General features: G+C 45.2%; 1 protein-coding gene across 12 annotated transcripts in view; it reads left to right on the top strand.

Annotated features, from left to right (window-relative positions):
* The window catches only part of slc4a7 (solute carrier family 4 member 7), a 70,859-nt gene that overhangs the window by 24,108 nt on the left and 28,289 nt on the right, over positions 1-18,462 (top strand). For 10 of the 12 annotated variants that reach the window (XM_088602042.1, XM_088602043.1, XM_088602044.1 and 7 more), the window contains exons 2-5: positions 9,765-9,846; positions 14,539-14,682; positions 16,703-16,841; positions 17,611-17,771. In XM_088602042.1, coding sequence (XP_088458168.1) covers positions 9,765-9,846; positions 14,539-14,682; positions 16,703-16,841; positions 17,611-17,771 — 526 coding nt within the window. Of the gene's footprint in view, positions 1-594; positions 729-4,671; positions 4,789-9,764; positions 9,847-14,538; positions 14,683-16,702; positions 16,842-17,610; positions 17,772-18,462 lie in introns of those variants that run through there. The other 2 variants (XM_088602047.1, XM_088602045.1) reach the window with 2 other exon arrangements.

The following is an 18,462-nucleotide window of genomic DNA, read 5'->3' as shown; positions in this document are numbered from 1 at the left end:
AGTGGACGGGGAAGTAAGTTACCTTTAAGTAGTGCTGTCAGTCCTCATGACGTCCCCTGAAAGGAGGAATTTCACTCGCCTTTCACATGATTGCAGTGGTGTTCAGCCGCACAGGTTTGTGTTCGTGTTTCCAATCAAGCGCCTGAAGCCCAGCTTCAGGGGTACCTGGCCACGTGCCTTTTTTTTCCCCCGAGCAAGTTGTTCTGTGCAGCCTGCCGGAGGTTCACAAACCATCCAGACATTTACACCTTTTCTGTTTTGTTTGTCACTGGAGAACATTCTATTCATATCAAATCTGGTGTTTTAATAGTTCCAGGGTTTATATCCACCCCCAAAGCCTCTGTTGCAGGATACAATGACAGCAGTCCGGAATCATGGTTACGTTCTCCTCCCACCAGAAGCACGGTACCTATAGAGCTTGATCTTGTTTTCTGTAGAAGGCCGAAAAAGAAAGTATAACGGGATCTGCTGGATTTATCTTTTAAAGCTAAGGAGGCCAATGCTGGAATTTCCCCCATCGCTTTCTCTTATGCAGTTAGCTATGGCTGCTCGAATCATTTTTTTTTTTTAGCTCCTGATATAGCCTGACCTTGAGCTGTAAAAAAACTGGTGCCGTCGTGTCCCTGCCTGTTACATTGTCAGAGTCTCCGCTGGAGTTACTTGGATGCGAGATTACTTTGATGGATTTTAAGCGGAACCTTCCACTGAAAGTCAGGAGGAGACTCTCGGTACAGTTTTCTGACTCTATGCGTTTGCCTGTGGGCTCCGGGGATGTTGTTGACATTCCATGCGTGAACAAATTGAGTTAAAACTGTCAGTGTTTAATCATTTTAACGTTGAATCAGGATGTATGGTTATATGGTAATTAAATATTTTGGTAACTCACCCTGAGAACTCTTCTGCTTGTAATCTTGTGTTCTGACAATGTTCCCAACAGAGAATTCTCTCTTGCAGCAGGTGGTTGTCTTATAGAAAGTGCAGTATTTACAGAGTCTGGTGTAAGACGTCGTAATGAAAACTGAAACCTTGAGTTCAGCTATGGATTAATTCTTTGTTTTGCTTGGCTTGTGGCTGACTTGTCTAGAGTTTTTCTGAAAACATGACGGAGGAGGTTTTTGTTGCAAACAGATGGGTAGTGATTTGGGGTAGTCTGTGTGTCCTTCGTTTGTCCACTTGGCTAGATTCTGAAAATGTGCTTAAAGATTCTTTTTCTTCTCTTTCTGCTGAACTAAACACTTGCGCAATCAATTCTCTTGATCGCTAGTAAACCTGCTTCTGTTAGGTGCACTAATACAGTGCAGAGTCCAAGTTATTGGACGGTGACCTCAGTGTGGCCATTAGTGTGTGTGTGCGCTCTAGCCCATACAGACAGGGGGACACAGAACATGATATCTTCTGTTTGTGGAAACTATAATGAACAGACTGATAATACCTTAATTCGACCGGGCAGTCTAAAATGTGTTTGCAAGTACAATAGATACATGTTACGTGTCTAGCTCTACACAATTTGTATAAATAACCATTTTGCATTAGATGTGCAATACATGTTACAATTTGTGTAACTGAAAATCGGCAAAGTACTCAGCAGGAAGGATTTAATTAAATGGGACTTTAAAATAGTCCCGCTTAATTTCTGAAGTGTACAACTGCTACTGTAGTTATACCTGGTGTGTAGGGTGGTCTAGTTTCTTTGTAGGTTTAGATTTAGAGTTGAATCTGTTCAGTGCAGTACATCTCAAAAGGCCATGGCTTACTGGCTGTGTTCATCAGCTCTGTTGTTGTGCAAGAGCAGAGTTTGCAGATCGCCCTGCAATAGTTTATTAATGTTCGTGTCATTATAACTTGTGTAATATTCTTGTGTGTGGTCCATATTGTGCAGCTTCAGTCAGTCTCCCCTTGATTCAGAATATAGCGCTATAGTGCTTTTGAAATCACTTTTTTTTCGTCAGGTTTGTCTGACTCCTAAACCCCCGATCACTCTGTTCTCTGACCTGTCAAGTTATCCTTCAGCTAGAGTGATGGCATTTCTGCTGCTTATCCTTTTTCATTAAAAAAAAACCATCTTGTTGGTAAAATGATGTATCTTTCCAGAGAGGATCTGACTCTTTTTCATTCCTGTCTTGTTTAAGATTTTAATTTCTAAAAAAAAAAATGCTTTGAGGACTTGGAAGGTTTTAATGTCAAAGGCAGAAAACATTTGCTTGGAAATGAGCAGGATTTTCCCTGAGAGATCTGTTGCGATTATGCCTTGCTGCCATTACATGCGTTTCTTTTGATACGATTCAAAGCTTTCATCACCTGAATTATAAGGATAATCTTCTGCTTGGCACTTGTCCTTGATGCATCTAAAGTGGCTTTACTCCTCACTGCTGACGAACAGCACTGATTCACTCACTGCTGTCTACAGGCTAGCCAGCCCCCAGCAGAGGCAGAAAGCTTTGCTGCGCACTTGACAAGACTTTACAAGACTGCAGAGTGCTTTTCGCAGTGCAGGTTATTTCTGTGCACATGAAACATAATTGGAACTGTCCTGTAGCATCTGTCTAGAAGTGCTTTTGCCTTTTACCTAACAGTTCTCGTGGCATTGTCCTCGAGAGAGGGGTGTTGAGTGCTGGCAGCATCATCAGCCCATGCAAAACGTCCCCCCCCCCCCCCCGTGCTCAACCGAGGAACAGTTTAACACCTCCCGAAACCTTGCCCGTACATGGGAAGGAGCCCCTGATGGCTTTGTGTTTATTCTGGGAAAGTTCCTCACTGACCGACCTGCATCTGCATCAGACGACTGTGACGGCGGTGAGGTGGGTTACAAGGGCACTGCGGCCTGTAATCTTATCTCCGAGCACACGCTGCCTCCACATGACTGCAGGCACAGGGAATGCCATCTGCAGACAGTAGTGTCTGTGTTGGCACACAGCGCTGCTTTCGCTTTTTCCAGCAGACTGCTCATAGGCCGCTAGACCCAAGCCAGGCAAATTCTCGCTCCTCTGGTAAACTAAAGGGTTTGGCGAATCGGGGAAAAAGCGCAATTCTTCCTAGTTCTTAACGCCACTTATTTTGACACGAACATTATCCAAGTCTCCGAAGGATTCCGTAAATGCTCACTTGGAACAGTTCGGTTTCTCATGCTTAGAACAATCTGCAGAGCCTTAGATCTGGATGTCTTGTCCAGAGCGTTTGGTTAAAAATGCATTAAATTACTTTTAATCGGAAAAGAAAATGCTCGTTTCAGTATGCTTCTCCTGTGGTTGGCATGGTTCCTTATGCGTATATAGCTGTACGAGGTACACGGGCTGGGTTATGCGTTGAGAATCATTGATCACGAATGTCAGATTCGCTTCGATCCCTAGAAGGAGGTTTGCCCTGTAACTTCCTGGTCAGACGCAAGACCACCAGGCGCTGCTGTGGGACCACACTGGCAAGAACTTCCTGGTCAGACGCAAGACCACCAGGCGCTGCTGTGGGACCACACTGGCAACGAAAGGGTCCTTGGCCAGCCCAGCTTGAGAGCTGGACTAGGACCGATCCAGAAGCAGCTCGTGTTCCTGGGGGTATTTTTAAATCCGCCCTGGGACGTGATCCGAACTGTGGAGGAGCAGGGGAAGCACCCGAAATAGTCTGCCCACGCTCTCCTGCGTTACATCACCGGCACTTAAAATAACCATTAAAGTTGGTGGGAGTTGGTTTTCCCTGTCTACTGTATCTGTGGGAACAGCGCCTTATTATCATTGTTATTATAGGTATTAGCGTGCCAAGAAAAGCAGATAATTTTAGAAACTGAAACTCAGGTATGGTGGTTTAAGAAATTAGATGTTTGGCGCTCAGAAGGTCAGACAGTTCAGCTTGTAGCCTTGCTGTATCTTGAAATCCGCATCTATTTTCAGCCTCCAGCCAGGCAGTTATGAATGATGACAAGAAAATAAGGCATTGCTCCCCCCTACACGCACAAAGCTGTGTCAGTTTGAGAAACTAACCCATCTCATTGCCATTTTCTACTCGGCTGTCTTTGTCGTGTATGGGTCAGTTTCTCGCTGGCCTGAATATTTGTTTCCGTGTCTGTAGTAGGGTTCCGTGTCCTCTTTCCACACACTACTTTCATACCACGTGAGAGGTCTCCCTAAACCCACTGCATCGCGCTAGAGAGCCTGAGAACATGAACCCTCTGGTGTGGGGGACCCTGTGCCCTATTTGCTATATTTATTAGGTGCCGGTTTATTTAATTAGTGGGTAACTGTGAAACTGGGACAGATCGGTCCTGGTGTAAAAAAAAATCTCCTTCCTACTACACTTACTAGTAAGACACACTTGAGCATTTGAAGATGAGCCCCATGACTGTGCAAAAGGTACACTTCAAGCCCAGGAAGCATGAGTTCAGCACTATCAACCGCAAAACGGGTGAATTGCAACAGTACATGCAGAGATTTCCTGCCTTGACGCGGTCTGTACCTGATTGCCCTTGAAATTTAACCGTAAAGTACGGGGGATCTGCGCCCTGCTTCTTCCTTCTCATCTTAACCACAGGGCAGCGCAAACTGTGCTTTCTCCTTTTTAACCAGAACAGGTTGAAGCTCTAGTCACTGTGGCAACAAGAACCTTTTTCTTGGGTCATACCGTAACCCTAAGCTAGTCTGACCTCGTCACCAGGCGATTCAAGACTCTCCTGTGTTTTGAACCTTTTTCTAGAGAGAAATGGTCTGGGCCAGCCACAGCAGGTCCTCCTGTCTCGGCGTGATCCCGGTGCTGTTCCGAGCTGTGGGAGTTACTGACAGGCATTCTTCAGTTCACTCAGAGGTCAGCCATCATGACACCGAGCATTTCTGTGGGAAATTTGCGACGGTCATGAGGTCTTAGTTAAACGCTGCCAGTAGTAGAAAGCCAACTATATAGTTAGCTTTGTATCGCGTTCTCGATCAAATGGAGCTCTAATTTTATATTGCCGATCCACTCCAGATTGTTTAAACTTTGTGTAAAAATCTTGCTTTTTAGCTGATTCATGTAATGTATTCTGGGTACTCAACGGCTTTAATTCCGTGTTACGGTTCAGATGAGGTTGTTTTGTCATTAATGGCTGGAGCATGTAGGTTGTTCTGCTGGAACAAACAACAGAGAAAAGCAGTGCTGTTTGGGCCAAAGTCTGACTGATGTCAGGCTGATCTCTCCCTCTGCACGGGCTGGTTGTGAGTGTGCAAAGGAGCGATCTGAATGACACTACAGAACCATGGGATGAACAGTAGAAAAACTACCACCCTGGTGTTGGGGATGTGGAACAAAATCCCCAGCTAAGTGGTTGAAGCTGATATACTAGTTTCTTTCGAGAAACGGGATAAAATAATTGGATCGAGGACTGGGTCCAAAACAGCTTCCATCAGAAAGTAAAAATGGTATTAAAAAGTAGTCTCCACGCCATGGAAACAGCTAGAGAGTTTTACGCTGCTGCTGATAGAGAAAATTCAGTGTATGAAAATTGTGTGCAACTGTATTGCTTACTTACATTTAATGTTATTATAGTTTGTGGTTGAAAAAAGAGGCTTAATTCAAACGGTCAAAAAAAAGGTTTCATTTGTTTCCGAGTCCAACCTTAAGCTTAAGATTTTTAATTTTTTTTATACGACTGGACATTACAGCCGGCGTGACAGACTGCAGGGTTGGATGGGCGCAGTAACGGTGGATGTACTCTCTCTCTCCAGGGTTGGGAGGGACGCTGTGAGGTTACAAGCCGAGGCCAGGCTGGAGCGGATCTCTCCAGCACCACTGGGCGGAGGATTAGAGAGAGGGCCAGGGAGCTCTAGCTGACTGTGCTGCTGCCTGCCCACTCTTGCTCTTAGGCAGTTGAGATGTTTCCTCGTCCTATGACACTGCACGTCAACCACAAGGCCGCTAACGGCAGGATCCATGTAGGAGACACTTTCCTCCCAGCAACCAGAATAGGAAAATTTGTTTTTTGGGGGATGAGCACGTCTGTCAGTGACGCCGGGCGGTGCAGACTGTCTCCTACTCTCCTGCCGTGAGCATTTCCGAAAAGAATATCCTTAAAATGCCGTCCATTAAAGGTTCGACAAAGTTTGGCGAATCTGAGTTTCTTTCTTGAATCGCAGCCTCAACACATACTCCTCTGCGTGCGGCCAGTTCTCTGCCTGCGGAGAGGTTCTGTTGTTTGCTGGCTTTGCTGCAGAGAAACTTTGCAAACCGGGGGATGACTGTAATTGGCACTTTAGCCAAATTTTCATTCCATCTACTTTTTGGCAGATGAAATTGGCCTATAGCGTTAGTCTTGGTGCACGGTTGGCACAGTTCAGGCGCATTGTTTTATTGTGCTATTCCCCATAGCCATCACGAGTACAAGATCGAGGTATCGGGCGATTTGAAAAATTAATGTTTACATTGAAAGACAGTGAACTATTGCCAGAGGTTAGAGGTTAAGAGAATAGTTCCCCAGATTTCTTAACTCTGCATTATCTTTTAAGTAGACCCATTTATACATTTATTTTTCTGTGTCTGAGTCCATTTAACATCTTTTGATAATTAACTGTCATGAGACTAGAAATTGGTTTGCCATTCCTGTATACAGCTGTTAATGTTTTTAAAGAAATAGAGGAAAGGTCTATACTAAAATCTGTCCAATTCCTTCTGCAGGGACACTAGATGGGGAAAAATAGTTCTTATAAAACTGTAAGAGCACAGTTTACAACTGAAGGTTGCTAGAGTTAGCCATTCATCCCATGTAGTAAGGTTTGGAATTTCAAAGCTACCGCCTTCATCAGTGTGGCATTGTTAAAGTAAAATGTGCACTTGTAAAAATGTTTCAGATAATAAAGGTCATAGATAAGAATTTGCCTTTTCCGTAAAAAATACCACCCAGTATGATGTGGGGAAAAAAGCACAAAAGCGACATCAAAGGACTACCAAGAGCAATCAGGGGTCCTGAAAAGCTCACGTTAATAGACTGGAAGTATATGAAGGTACTGTATGGCGTTTCTGGCTCCAGAGAGTAGAGGGTAATGCATTCAGAAGAGCAAGTGAGAAATCTGGAATATGCTTCTTATCCTATGCATATAGCATATACATAATTATATACATATGCTTTAACCTAAATTGTAGAACTAGTAGTGTGTAATCTCATTTTTTTTATTTTGAACCAACTGCATTTTGACATTCTTCATCAGCTTTATGACATCTGTTCGTTCTAGAGTTCACGCTGTTTTGAATATTACCGGTGCGGTTTAATACAGCCAGTGAGCATCAGACTTGGCAAGCAATGTTTCCGACAGCGTGTCCAGTGTGCAGAGGGCCTCGGTAGGAGCTGTAACGGCTTTTCAGTGGAGAACAAACCAGATCGGATTGCTTTGTAAGAGGCTGCATTACGTCGTATCCACACGGTAACACAGTCCTGTAGAAATAGACATTTGCAATCTGCCTTCTTCCTTGGCATATACATCTGTTTACGCATGCAGAGGGACCTTTTCACTTGACGGTGAATCGCTGTCACATATTTATCTCGGCACAGGTCTATCTTTGCTTCATCACCTTCCTGTTTGTCATCCTACAAATACTGGCAGCATTTTCCTTGAATTTTGAGTATCCAACCAGCTTATTAAAAAAACAAAAAGTATACGGACTGTAACTGGATCTGGTCCAGTGAAGACTTGATGCACTGTGCTTTTGTCAAGTGGGAAATTCATAGCGCATTGAAGCGACAGACGTTCTTCTACAGAATCACTGAAGGAAGGCACAGAGATGGAGAAAGGCCTTGTGAAGTTAAGTAGTACTAGCCAAGGTAAAGATGAAAGTAACTAGTACGTTAGCTATAAACTGGGTATAATTATCTTATTGTTTTATGTATGCAAATTCTTGTATCTTAACAAAACAATAAAGCTATTGTTAAAAAAAGGTAGTGATCAGTGGGTCTTGACGGTACCTGTACAGTTTTGGAATACCTGATCATTTTTTGCTTTTCCCACACTTTCATAAAATGCACAGTTTTAAGCATTTTTATCTCACAATTCCAAAGGATACTGATTCCTGCTCGTACCGAAAGAAGTCATTATTCACGGAAGGGGAAAAGGTGTGTGCTGTTCTATTTCGGTGTTTGTACTCTCTGTCCATTGTCAGTTCTGATGTGCGATAGCTTCTGCTCTCAGATGAGTAGACATGACCCAGTCCAAGCCTGAACGTCTGTGATCTCTCAAGTCAGCCAGATTTGCCAAGCTGTTTATGTACTTGTTGCTGGGGGTATAATATCCCTTATAGTAGTTAATCTGAGGCCTTCAAGCCCCTCTTGTGATCTCTGCTGAACCCAGAAGTTCTGTTTCTTGGCACAGGTGCGAGCTGTAGTTGATTAATCATCTCCTCTACCACCTGCAGAAGTAGGTTTGGAGAAAGAAAGAAAAACTCAGCCTGATTTATCTTTTCCTTTTTTTTTTATCCCGGTTTGCTGTGCTTTATCCACACGGCAGTGTTGCCCACACTAGGATGACGCTAAATTCCTTTATTTTTCCGTTGAGGCATACTTGAACTCCTTCCTGGGATTCCAGACCTGCTTGTGTGCGTCAGCGTCGGATTAATGGGAGATGGTGGGCTTTCTAAGTGATAAACTATGTGCAAACGTCACCGAATCTGTGTGGGGAGCTGTCACCTGTGGTGATTTTTAGATCCTCTTGGAAATTCTTGGAAGATGGGAAATAACGCAGGCATCTTCAGCATCACTGTGAGCTCTGTTCACATTTTCTCTTTTGATTTCTTTTAAGCTTGTTCGGTGCTGTCGTAGGCGACGTCGTTTGTCATCGGCGTTACCAGCTTTTAGCCTGATCTTGTCCGTGATGAGAGGCCTGGTCCGTACTGGGAGGGGAGACCAGTACGGCTGGCGGACCAGTAGTTGGCACTTTTCCAACTGGAGCAGAATTTCCTGACCCAAGTCCTGACATGTTGACCGAGGACACTGTACCAAAGGAGGTGCCATTCTTTAGATGAGATGTCAGTTATAACTTGGGTTAAACTACTGGGCTGTTAAAGATCTTATGACCCTTTTGGGAGGAAAAGAAGTGTTGATCCTGGTGTCCTGGCTAAATCCCTCTCTCCTTTGTTTCCCATGCAAATACAGAGGTTGACTTGGTGACTTTCTGAGGGTTTTGGCATTAACCAAAATGGGAAAGATTTTGAAAGAAAACGATCAAGTGATAGAGGAATCTTGGTGTGTCTGGAATATAGTGATTTATAGCTCTTTGTTGAAAGTAACCATTTTTAGGCGCTCACTTTTTCTGGGGGGGGGGGTCATGATTGGGTCATTTATTTGGAGGGTTGTTGCCACTGGGTAAGTGAAAAGCACAGCCAGGAACGTCTTACCTTTCTTTGGGACGAATGCCGCCATGGTGGCAAGGCTGATCAGAGGTCTGAAACTGACACCTCTTAAAGAGGATTTGGGCACACTTATCCTGCTCTTGTATGTAGGTCGGGTAAAGTTAAGAGGGAGATGATTTGGGCGTTTGGCTTGCATCTGTACTGAAACTGTAATCCATTCTTGTCCCTTGGCACTCGGTTTAATTCCAGGGATGCCAGCTCAAACGAGCAAGTAAGCTTTTGCTCGAGTTCGTAATTAAAATTGAGCAAGTGGACGTAAATACTGTAGTTGCGCTGGCCAGAGCTTAACGGTTGTATAAGTCAATATATGCCTCTGTTTTTCTTTTGCCCTCCAGCTGTTTTTGTCTCCACTCTTCTGCGAGCGCTGTCCTTTTTGATTTTCATAGCCTGTTTTCCCCGTTTCTCTCATTCAGGGTCATGATGAGGAAGCCGTTGTGGATCTTGGTAAAACCAGCTCCACAATCAACACAAACTTTGAGAAGGAAGAGCTAGAAAGTAAGTGTTTTTGTTTTTTTGTTCAAGTTAACTGGAGCTGCTGTTGAAATTCCACTTCTGACTAAAATAGCAAAGAATATAGGCCTGTTGCTCATTTCCTGGAACTCGAAAGGGCGTCCGGCTATGTGACAGTACCGCGCCGTTCACCTGACGTCTTTTTACAACCTTTTTTTTCTGCTTTACATGAATGTTTGTAAATCTAGAATTTGTAAATCATTTTATAGATTGGTTGACTTGGTTATTCCATGACATTCGGCCTCTTTTACAGAGGTATAAAAGAGATGTTGGCTATTAATAGGAAAAAAAAATACATTAGGTTTTAATCTTGGTTATTATGAGCACATGGTTATGAGCATTTGCCTTCTGGCCCTATAAGACATCTTTTTTTTTTTGTTTCCAGCTATAGAAAATTGGCCTGAAAATAATCGTTTTTACAGCAGTACATTCCACACTGCTGTCAGTGTGTCAAGTCGACTAACATGCATAGATATGTCAGTATCGTATAAAAGAGAGCTTTGACACTAGAGCAGCAGAATGAAGACAATTAGCCAGTATGAAGATCAGCAGCCTTATCTGATTCCTGAAAAGTGCTTTGGATTTTAGTTCAGGTGCTTTTAGTTTTGGATTCAGCTACAGTACCGGGTAAATAAGCCTTTTTAAAAACTTTGTGAATTGCATCAAACCTGATAAGCCTGAGTTCTCTTGGCCAGCCACTTAAAGGTGAACTTGTCTAAGTCTGTATTGAACCATATCAATGCTGTTGGATGGGAACAGTGCTGAAACAAAGGATAAAGAAAAGGAGTTCAATATGTGGCACAGGAACACTGACCACTGAAGTAGTCCTTGTTCCTCTAGGATGTGCTGAGGTTTGTGTTGTATGGCATTCTGTGACGTCTGAGGAGTATAGACAGTGTATTTTATTCTTTTCATCTGCAATCAACACTGACCCTCTAAAGATGAGACACGAGGAGAGAAGGTCATTCGACTTCTCTGACTGATGACATTGGGAATACCTAGATGTCAATTGAGGGATGTAAATAAGAACTGTTGGATGGTAAAGTCACAAGGAGGTTCCTAATTATCACAGTTTTGCCTAGTGGCCCTTTTCTTTCCAAGCAGTTACATCTACAGTTTTATATGGTTTGGTTTTAATTAAATATGCACCGTTTTGTGCTTAAAACATTACTTTTACATACATACATGCAGGTGTGTGGAAATGATCATTTTGTGCTCTTTTGTTTTTATGTACAAGTGAGTAATAGTAAAATCAGTCATTCTTCTGCTGTGAGGTTCTGCAGTGCTCAGTGTTTTTCTGTATCGCATATCATGCCAGTGATCTAATGAATGTGGTTTTAATGAGTGAGGTGAGATTTCTAGTTTAAACCCAGGCATGATCGAAAGGGACATTCCGTCTTGCGTCAGAATATTGCAGGGCACTTTTTTGGTTTCATTTTATCCGTCAACATCTCTGTCTCTACACGAGATATCCATCTTTCTGGTAAAAGATGAAATGGCCTTATTGCTTTGGGAACTCAAATACGAATATGAGCAGCACTGGGACTGGCAGTAGAAAAGAAATGGGCAAAATGGTTTACTCTGAAAGTGCCCGGGGTTCCTGATTAAAACCGCAGAAGAAGTGGCATAAGAAGAGCTGAGAAGGGTTCCTGTTCGTTTTCTTCTGCGGCAGCGTCCTCTTAAAACTAGATCATCTTGATTACTGGACCCTCTAGAGTTAAAACCTGAATCCTTACAGTGCATCTGTACAGGATTAAATATTTATTCCTGCTTGAATCAGCCCTTTACAGATTCGTCATGGATTAAGCCGTCTTGCTAGGCATGGCCATTACTTCTTGTTTTTCAGCTGATAGTTTTTCAGATCTTGCGTTCCACTCTCTTAGAGCCGTCTCTGGTGTTCAAAGTGCCTCGCCGAGTGCTTTACTTTTGTATGCTGGGAAGAGCTTCTGTCCGTTCAAGGAAACGGACACAGACGCCTGTGTTGTTCTTTCGTTTGAGATGCCTTTTAGAGCCGCAAGGCTGAAGCCAGTAGCTCTAAAAGGATTTATAGTCAAGGCTCTAATGTTATAAATGGGTCCCCACTGCATAGGAGGCAGGACTGCTCATCACATGCGTGTTGAAGGCATCCAGTCTAAGAAAACTGGGTCATCTGCTCTGGTGAAGTACATCTTAATTACTTCAAACCAGCAGATTGGTTTTCCATGCCTGTGTTAATGGAAACTGGCTGTATCCCAAGTATTAAAAACGGTTAAATGAAAGAGCAGTAATTGGGTGAGGGTGGTGTTGGAACTGAAGGCCAATAGGAAAACTAATAAGGGAGATAAACATTTCAACAGAGCAAGAGGTACAGTTTCAATGAAGCAGAGGCTATAACCATACTGGTTGGGTAGGTTGCTTAAGAGAAGCCAAGAATTGACATGCAGTGCTCCTGTCTTCATCATGGGCACTGAACTGCTTTAATTAGAAATAAATGCTCTGTGCTTGTCAATCTGACGTATACAGTTTTTTTTCTTTCTTAATAAGATTCTGGTAATAACGTTTTGACTTTGGGATTTTATGAGATGGGAACAGATTTAAGTTTAACGATCAGATCCTGATCTTGCTTTAATTAGGGGATTGAAACTGATTTTAAGATCCTTTCGAACAGGGCTGTTGGTCTGAGCTGAAGGGGTACCACTTGGTGGACAAAGGGGCAAAATCTTTGGAAGTTAATGAGATTTGTTTTGAGGCGTAGCAGTTAATATAACCTGATACATAAAGGGGAAAAATGCATTCCTTCACAATCTTAATCTCGCCGGGTTGGCCGAAAGGTTTTATGTGAACTTTACTAATTTGTGAATCCTTACCCAATTCTTGTCCCTTACAAGGAAACTGAACCAAATGCTACAACTTTCTGAAGAGGGCAGCTCGTCTCCTTGAGAGCAGATGTTCTGTGCGTCCCTTACTAATGACTAGGCTTTTGACCATTCGCGTACAGCACGTGATCTACAAAATCTAAAGCTCGAAAGTGATGTGTTCCAAAGACAGACGCTGAAAGGGCTTCACTAGATCCGACGTTTTCCTGCAGTGAACTCGCCTCGCCATGTTACGCTCTGCTTTGCTGTGGGAAAAGAGATAAAGTTCAAAAATGTACCATAGAGCTGCACCACCAAAGCCAGCACTACTGCATTGCCACAGTGCCGGTGCTACTAAAAGGTGCTTAAAGGCTTCTGCTCTGTGCACAGGGCGCGAGTGCAATCCGCAGGCTGACCTTTTCATCTGGCGTGCTCTTCCTCTGGTTATATTTTCTGTATGTTCAAATGGAGAAGTGACTGAATTTCCCGTATTAATACACAGGCCTTCCGTTTTCTGCGCGGCCAGGACTGTGTGGTTTGATTCCCTTGCGGTAGAGGCAGTGATTAGTCATGCCTGTGCTGAATCTGGAGACCCCGTGTTTTCATTGGAGTCTCTCTCCCTCTGCGTTCGCAGCATCACAGTGTTTAAGTACATGGTGGTGCTGCAGTGGTTGGTCTTTATCAACCGAGGGATGGCAGTCAAATGAGAGGTGGCTTCAGACAGAAGGTATTCTTCCTAATCCTCTCGCTCAGCAGTGGTGAGTCATATCGAAACAAATATGCACTTCAGATAGGGAAGCTGGCTGTTGGTAAAGTAGAGGAGACCCATTGTGCTGTGGATAAACCAAACCAGCTGCTTCTTGCATGCAAGGAGAGGCCTCCCCTGACCTGCGTGAATTACCCGCCGTTTTGTCCATTCCTGTAGATGTTTAGACCCACAAGTATGCTTGCCTTTTTGTTGACTTTAGCTTTCCAAACAGTTACTTGTTGATACCCAGAACTTTAGCTGCCCGGCAACTGGGACCAGTGTGTGTGTGTGCGCGTGTAGATTAGCACTCTGTAGAAGTAAACTACAGTAACCCCCATCTTGACAAGTTGGTTGCCTTTTTTCCCCCGCTCACTTCCAGTGCGTCTTGGTGTTATTTGAGGCCCGTGCAGGAAGGGGAGGTTTGGTGACATCAGCAGTGCCAGGGGTGAAGCTGTGGGCTGTTGCGTGCAGTGGGAGCTGAATCAGAGGGGTAGTGGCGTGTGGAGGATATACAGGCTGTACAGCGGCAAGGGTGTCCCTATCGCTGGCCTCGCCCGTTTCCTGTGCTTTTGGCGGCAGCACCCAGAAGAGCTCTGGAGGCGCAGGTGACCACCCTTTTGGCTTCAGCGAGGGGTTCCTGGGATTGTCCGAACCCGCGAGGTGGAGTCGAGGTGCAGCGCGCGCCGAGCAACAGATCGTGACCCGTCTTGTGTCATTTAAACCGTCCTTCCCCTCCGTTATTCACAGAGAAACCGGTTAGGACGTGCAGTGCCAAGCCCCTTCCTAGCAGTGTATCCGAACTGTGGAATATCAAGGCTATTTGTGCAGTTCACCGGGATTTTTAAGCCCGTTGGAAAGCCATCACCATGGCAGGTCACTTCGACGGCGGCAGGAGGCGGAATATTCCGGAATATCAAACTCGAGTTCTTCAAGCCAGGTTTGGACGTGAAAGAAGGTTTAATTGGGTTCTTTGCAGGAAGCCCGAAATATCCCCGAGCGCATGAACAGGAAAGGGCCCTTTTTGGGACCTCGGTGTTGCAGCGGTCAGACCTCCCGGCTGGCCTGACCGGGACGCTCTCCTCTCTGTCCCCGCAGGCCACAGGGCGGTGTACATCGGCGTCCACGTGCCCCTGGGCCGCCAGAGCCGGCGCCGACACCGGCACCGCGGGCACCGGCACCACCGCAGGAGGAAGGACCGGGGCTCGGACCGCGAGGATGGCCGGGAGTCGCCGACGTACGGTACTGTTGCTCCGTCCTGCTCCTCCTCTTCCTCTTCCAGTGGCCGGGGAGAAGGGGCTCGGGTTTTAAGTGAAAGGGGTCAGGCGCGGTCATCTTTTAAGAGCGCAGAGGGGATTACATTAAGCCCCCTGCGTCTCGTTCCCGCCTGGAGTTCACCGCGAACCACCCGCCGCCCGCCACCTCTCTGAAATTCCTTTGTTTTTTTTTTTCAACTCTTTTGACGCTTTGTGTCGTGAGTTACCGAGGCCTCTTCTGTCGCCGTCTTGTTTGATCCACCTGTAAGCCCGAAGTCTGAGACCCGGGCTTTGTCTGAGCTCCTGACATCCGTTGGGGGGGGTTATTTAAGACCCAGATAGAGGAAAAACGGCCACAACAGGGGAAAAAAAAAAAAATCAGCGAGGAGGTCATTTTGACGCATCCTGTCGGTTCACTGTTGTGCTTTTATTCATGGTATGCCAGGGCAGTTCGTTTAAAACTGAACATTGAACTCCATGTTTTCAAAATCTGTCATTTTATTAACATCATGCCTGTTTTGGAATGGTTCATCCCGTCCTAAAATTTCCATCTGAATGGTTTGAGGTGGTGCTAGCCACAAACAACTGGCTGGTATGGTTCTGCAAGTAAGAAACAGGGCTGTGTGGTATCGAGGATATCTCTTTAATTTAAGCTTCTTTCATGGTGAAATTATCTCAATGTGGCCTATAAAGGAAACGCATAGAAGTTACAGGAAAAAACAAAAACGAAACATTGAATGAAAAACTAAAAGCCAAAACTCCAATACAGCCATTAGAACATCCACAGCATCAAACGTGTATTGGCGTTGGAAGTAAATTAAGATCAAAAAGCTGTATAAAAATGCTTTATAATTTTTCTTTAAACGGAAAAAGGAAAAAATCGCATTAGTTCTTACCCCGTCCGGCACCTTTGTTGCGATACGAGACTTGAAAAGTCAAAGGTATCCTTTGAATAGAAAGCCGTAACGTTCTGAAAGGATGGGAAGGGATTATCGGGTGGGGTCACAGTTTTATTCTGGCTTTCCCAGAAGAAAAACTCCCAGAAGCTAAAGGATGTTGTGACACCTCTTGCTTTCTTTCCATCCGCTGTGGAGATGGGCACATTCTCTTCTGGGTGGTGTGGGGTTTCTCTGTTGACAGCTATCTGCTTACACGCATTCCTGTGCTCTTGGCTAGGCCTCTTTAGTAGTAGTTCTAATTATACATCAGCAAAACGTAGACCGAGACGGTGAGGCATGTTTGAAACTGTAAGAGAAATGCTGTGTCACTTGCATTTTGTTCAGAGAATATTTTTTTTTTCCCAATGGAAAAAGTCAATTATAGCCACCCTGTCAGAGAGTGCAGTACAGCTAGGGCACAAAGCCTCAACCAGCAGTGTCCACCCCATAGCCTGATCTTGTCAGATTCCAGATGATACTGGGATGGCGCACCTACAAGAAAAACCAGGGGGCTGATACAGGTGCTGTTATTGGACCAGTAGGCGGCACTCTGATCCAGAATGCCCAGACCAGTTCCCTAGTAAGATCCCCGGAAACAGTGCTGTAGAAGGTGCCTTTATTTTTTTTAGCAGACCTTAAACTTGGGGTCCTCAGTACTTTCCTGTCTAAATTCTGCTTTGGTCCTGTATAGTAAGCTTTTACCTACATGTCCTTTTAATTCAGCTGTTGTCATTCCTTCCTTCTCCTCTTGGTCTGCTGTGTAGCAGTGCTGGTGACTCAGAGGGGTGCTGCACTCTGGTGGTGGATGATGTAGGTCCCCTCCTATAAGGTGGATGAAGTAGATCCCTAGGGATTAAAAGCAGTATACAAATGCCAGCAGTTGATATAACGGTTTGCATTTATAACACGCGCTACTAACAAAATGGCATAGGTGGTCACGGATGTCTCGTCTGTTCTTGCAACTCTTTGCTCCTCAGGCAGGGCTGGTTTTAGAAGGGCTACTCGTTTCTGTATGTGAATGCTGGTGCAGTTGTCTAAGTGTTTGTGATTCTGACTTTCACCTCCCAGACACCCCCTCCCAGAGAGTCCAGTTCATCTTGGGCACAGAAGACGACGATGAAGAGCACATTCCCCACGACCTTTTCACCGAGTTGGATGAGCTGTCGTTCAGAGACGGTCATGCCACAGAGTGGAAAGAGACAGCCAGGTCAGAGACTTCTTTTCTGTTTTCACATTTAAGTCCCATTATGTTTTACAGTCTCAGGTGTAAGTGGGTCCTTATTCAGATGAACAACGGGCGAGCGGTGTCCCTGTGGCTCAGGATCTGCGCCTGTGACTGGAAGGTTGCCGGTTCAAATCCCGCGGCCGGCAGAGGAATCCTACTCCGTTGGGCCCCTGAGCAAGGCCCTTAACCCTAACTGCTCCAGGGGCGCCGTACAATGGCAGACCCTGCGCTCTGACCCCCAGCTTCTCTCCCTGTCTGTGTGTCTGTGTCTCCTTGGAGAAAAGCTGGGGTATGCGAAAAGACGAATTCCTAATGCAAGAAATTGTATAGGGCTAACAAAGAAACACAACACAACACGCACAACAAAGAAATAAGTATGCAGTAGTCTTGGGCGGTAGTGTTAATCTTTCCACCCCTAGCACCGAACAGCGTGGGATGAACTGCTATTGTGCCACGTAATTCTCAACTGTGTCTTGGTCATTAAATGAGCCCTTATGAGCAAGCTTCATAGAGGCTATAGGCACGGAAGGTGATTCTGAAATTCCGGTTGCAGACTTCTCCCTTGGTTTATGCGGCTGTTTGCTTGCGGGGACAGAGGTGTAATGTGCATCTACCAAGGAGAGGTGTTCTCCTTCTTTAAGGCGCGCCAAATCCGAAGGCAAGGGCCATCTCCCCCTGTCTGGAGAGACAGCAGTACAGAGACAGCTGGCGAGACACGAACAGTCTCCTAATCGCTTCCTTCCGGCTGCAGGTGGCTGAAATTCGAGGAGGACGTGGAGGACGGCGGGGAGAGGTGGAGCAAGCCGTACGTGGCCACGCTGTCCCTGCACAGCTTGTTCGAGCTGCGGAGCTGCATCATGAACGGCACGGTCCTGCTGGACATGAGAGCCAACACGCTGGACGAGATTGCAGGTCGGTGGGCGAAGAGCACCACCCGCGTGGGGCGGCTCCTTTCTAGGAAAACCGGGGGAGGTCGACTCTCTTGAATCTGTCGAAAACCCTTCAGGGCGGTGGCCGACCGCGTGGCGCCAGATGACGTAACATCCATTTTCTAAGAAAGTGATGCTGTACAGGAGTGCGGCCTATTTTGAATCATGAAAAAGAAATAGAAAAAGAGGCCGTGAGAAATTTTTTTAGACACCGGTTTAAGAACTGGTGACATTGTTTTTTAGCCAGTGAAATTCGATTAGTCGTCTGTCTTTTGCCCGAGGCAAGAAAAAGGGGGGAATATGGCCCTGAATTGTTCACAGTAAATATACTTTTCAGGCTACTTGATAATGAAAGCGCTAGAATGTTGCTTTCTGCTATCGCAGGTCATAAATATTCCCCTTCAAGAACAGTAAAACATTTGGTAGAAAAGAAATGGCGTTCACAAGCTGTGAATGAAGCGAACGGTAATCAGACCTTTTGCTATAGAGCTGGTGTCCTATGGCTTTTCTGGTTCCCCCTCTTCTCCAGGGAGATTTCCTGGTGACTAGTTTTGCTGCGTGTGGATTTTCAGGGATTTCTAAGAAAGTGATGCTGTACAGGAGTGCGGCCTATTTTGAATCATGAAAAAGGAGGCTGCCAGAGGCTTTGCAGCTGGAGTTGCGACAGCGCAGGG

This window comes from Lepisosteus platostomus, chromosome 12 (assembly GCF_059453375.1).
Source record: "Lepisosteus platostomus isolate fLepPlt1 chromosome 12, fLepPlt1.hap1, whole genome shotgun sequence".
Classification (NCBI taxonomy): Eukaryota; Metazoa; Chordata; class Actinopteri; order Semionotiformes; family Lepisosteidae; genus Lepisosteus; species Lepisosteus platostomus.
The sequence above is the reverse complement of the archived record's forward strand: the minus strand, read 5'-3'. Positions and strand labels throughout refer to the sequence as shown.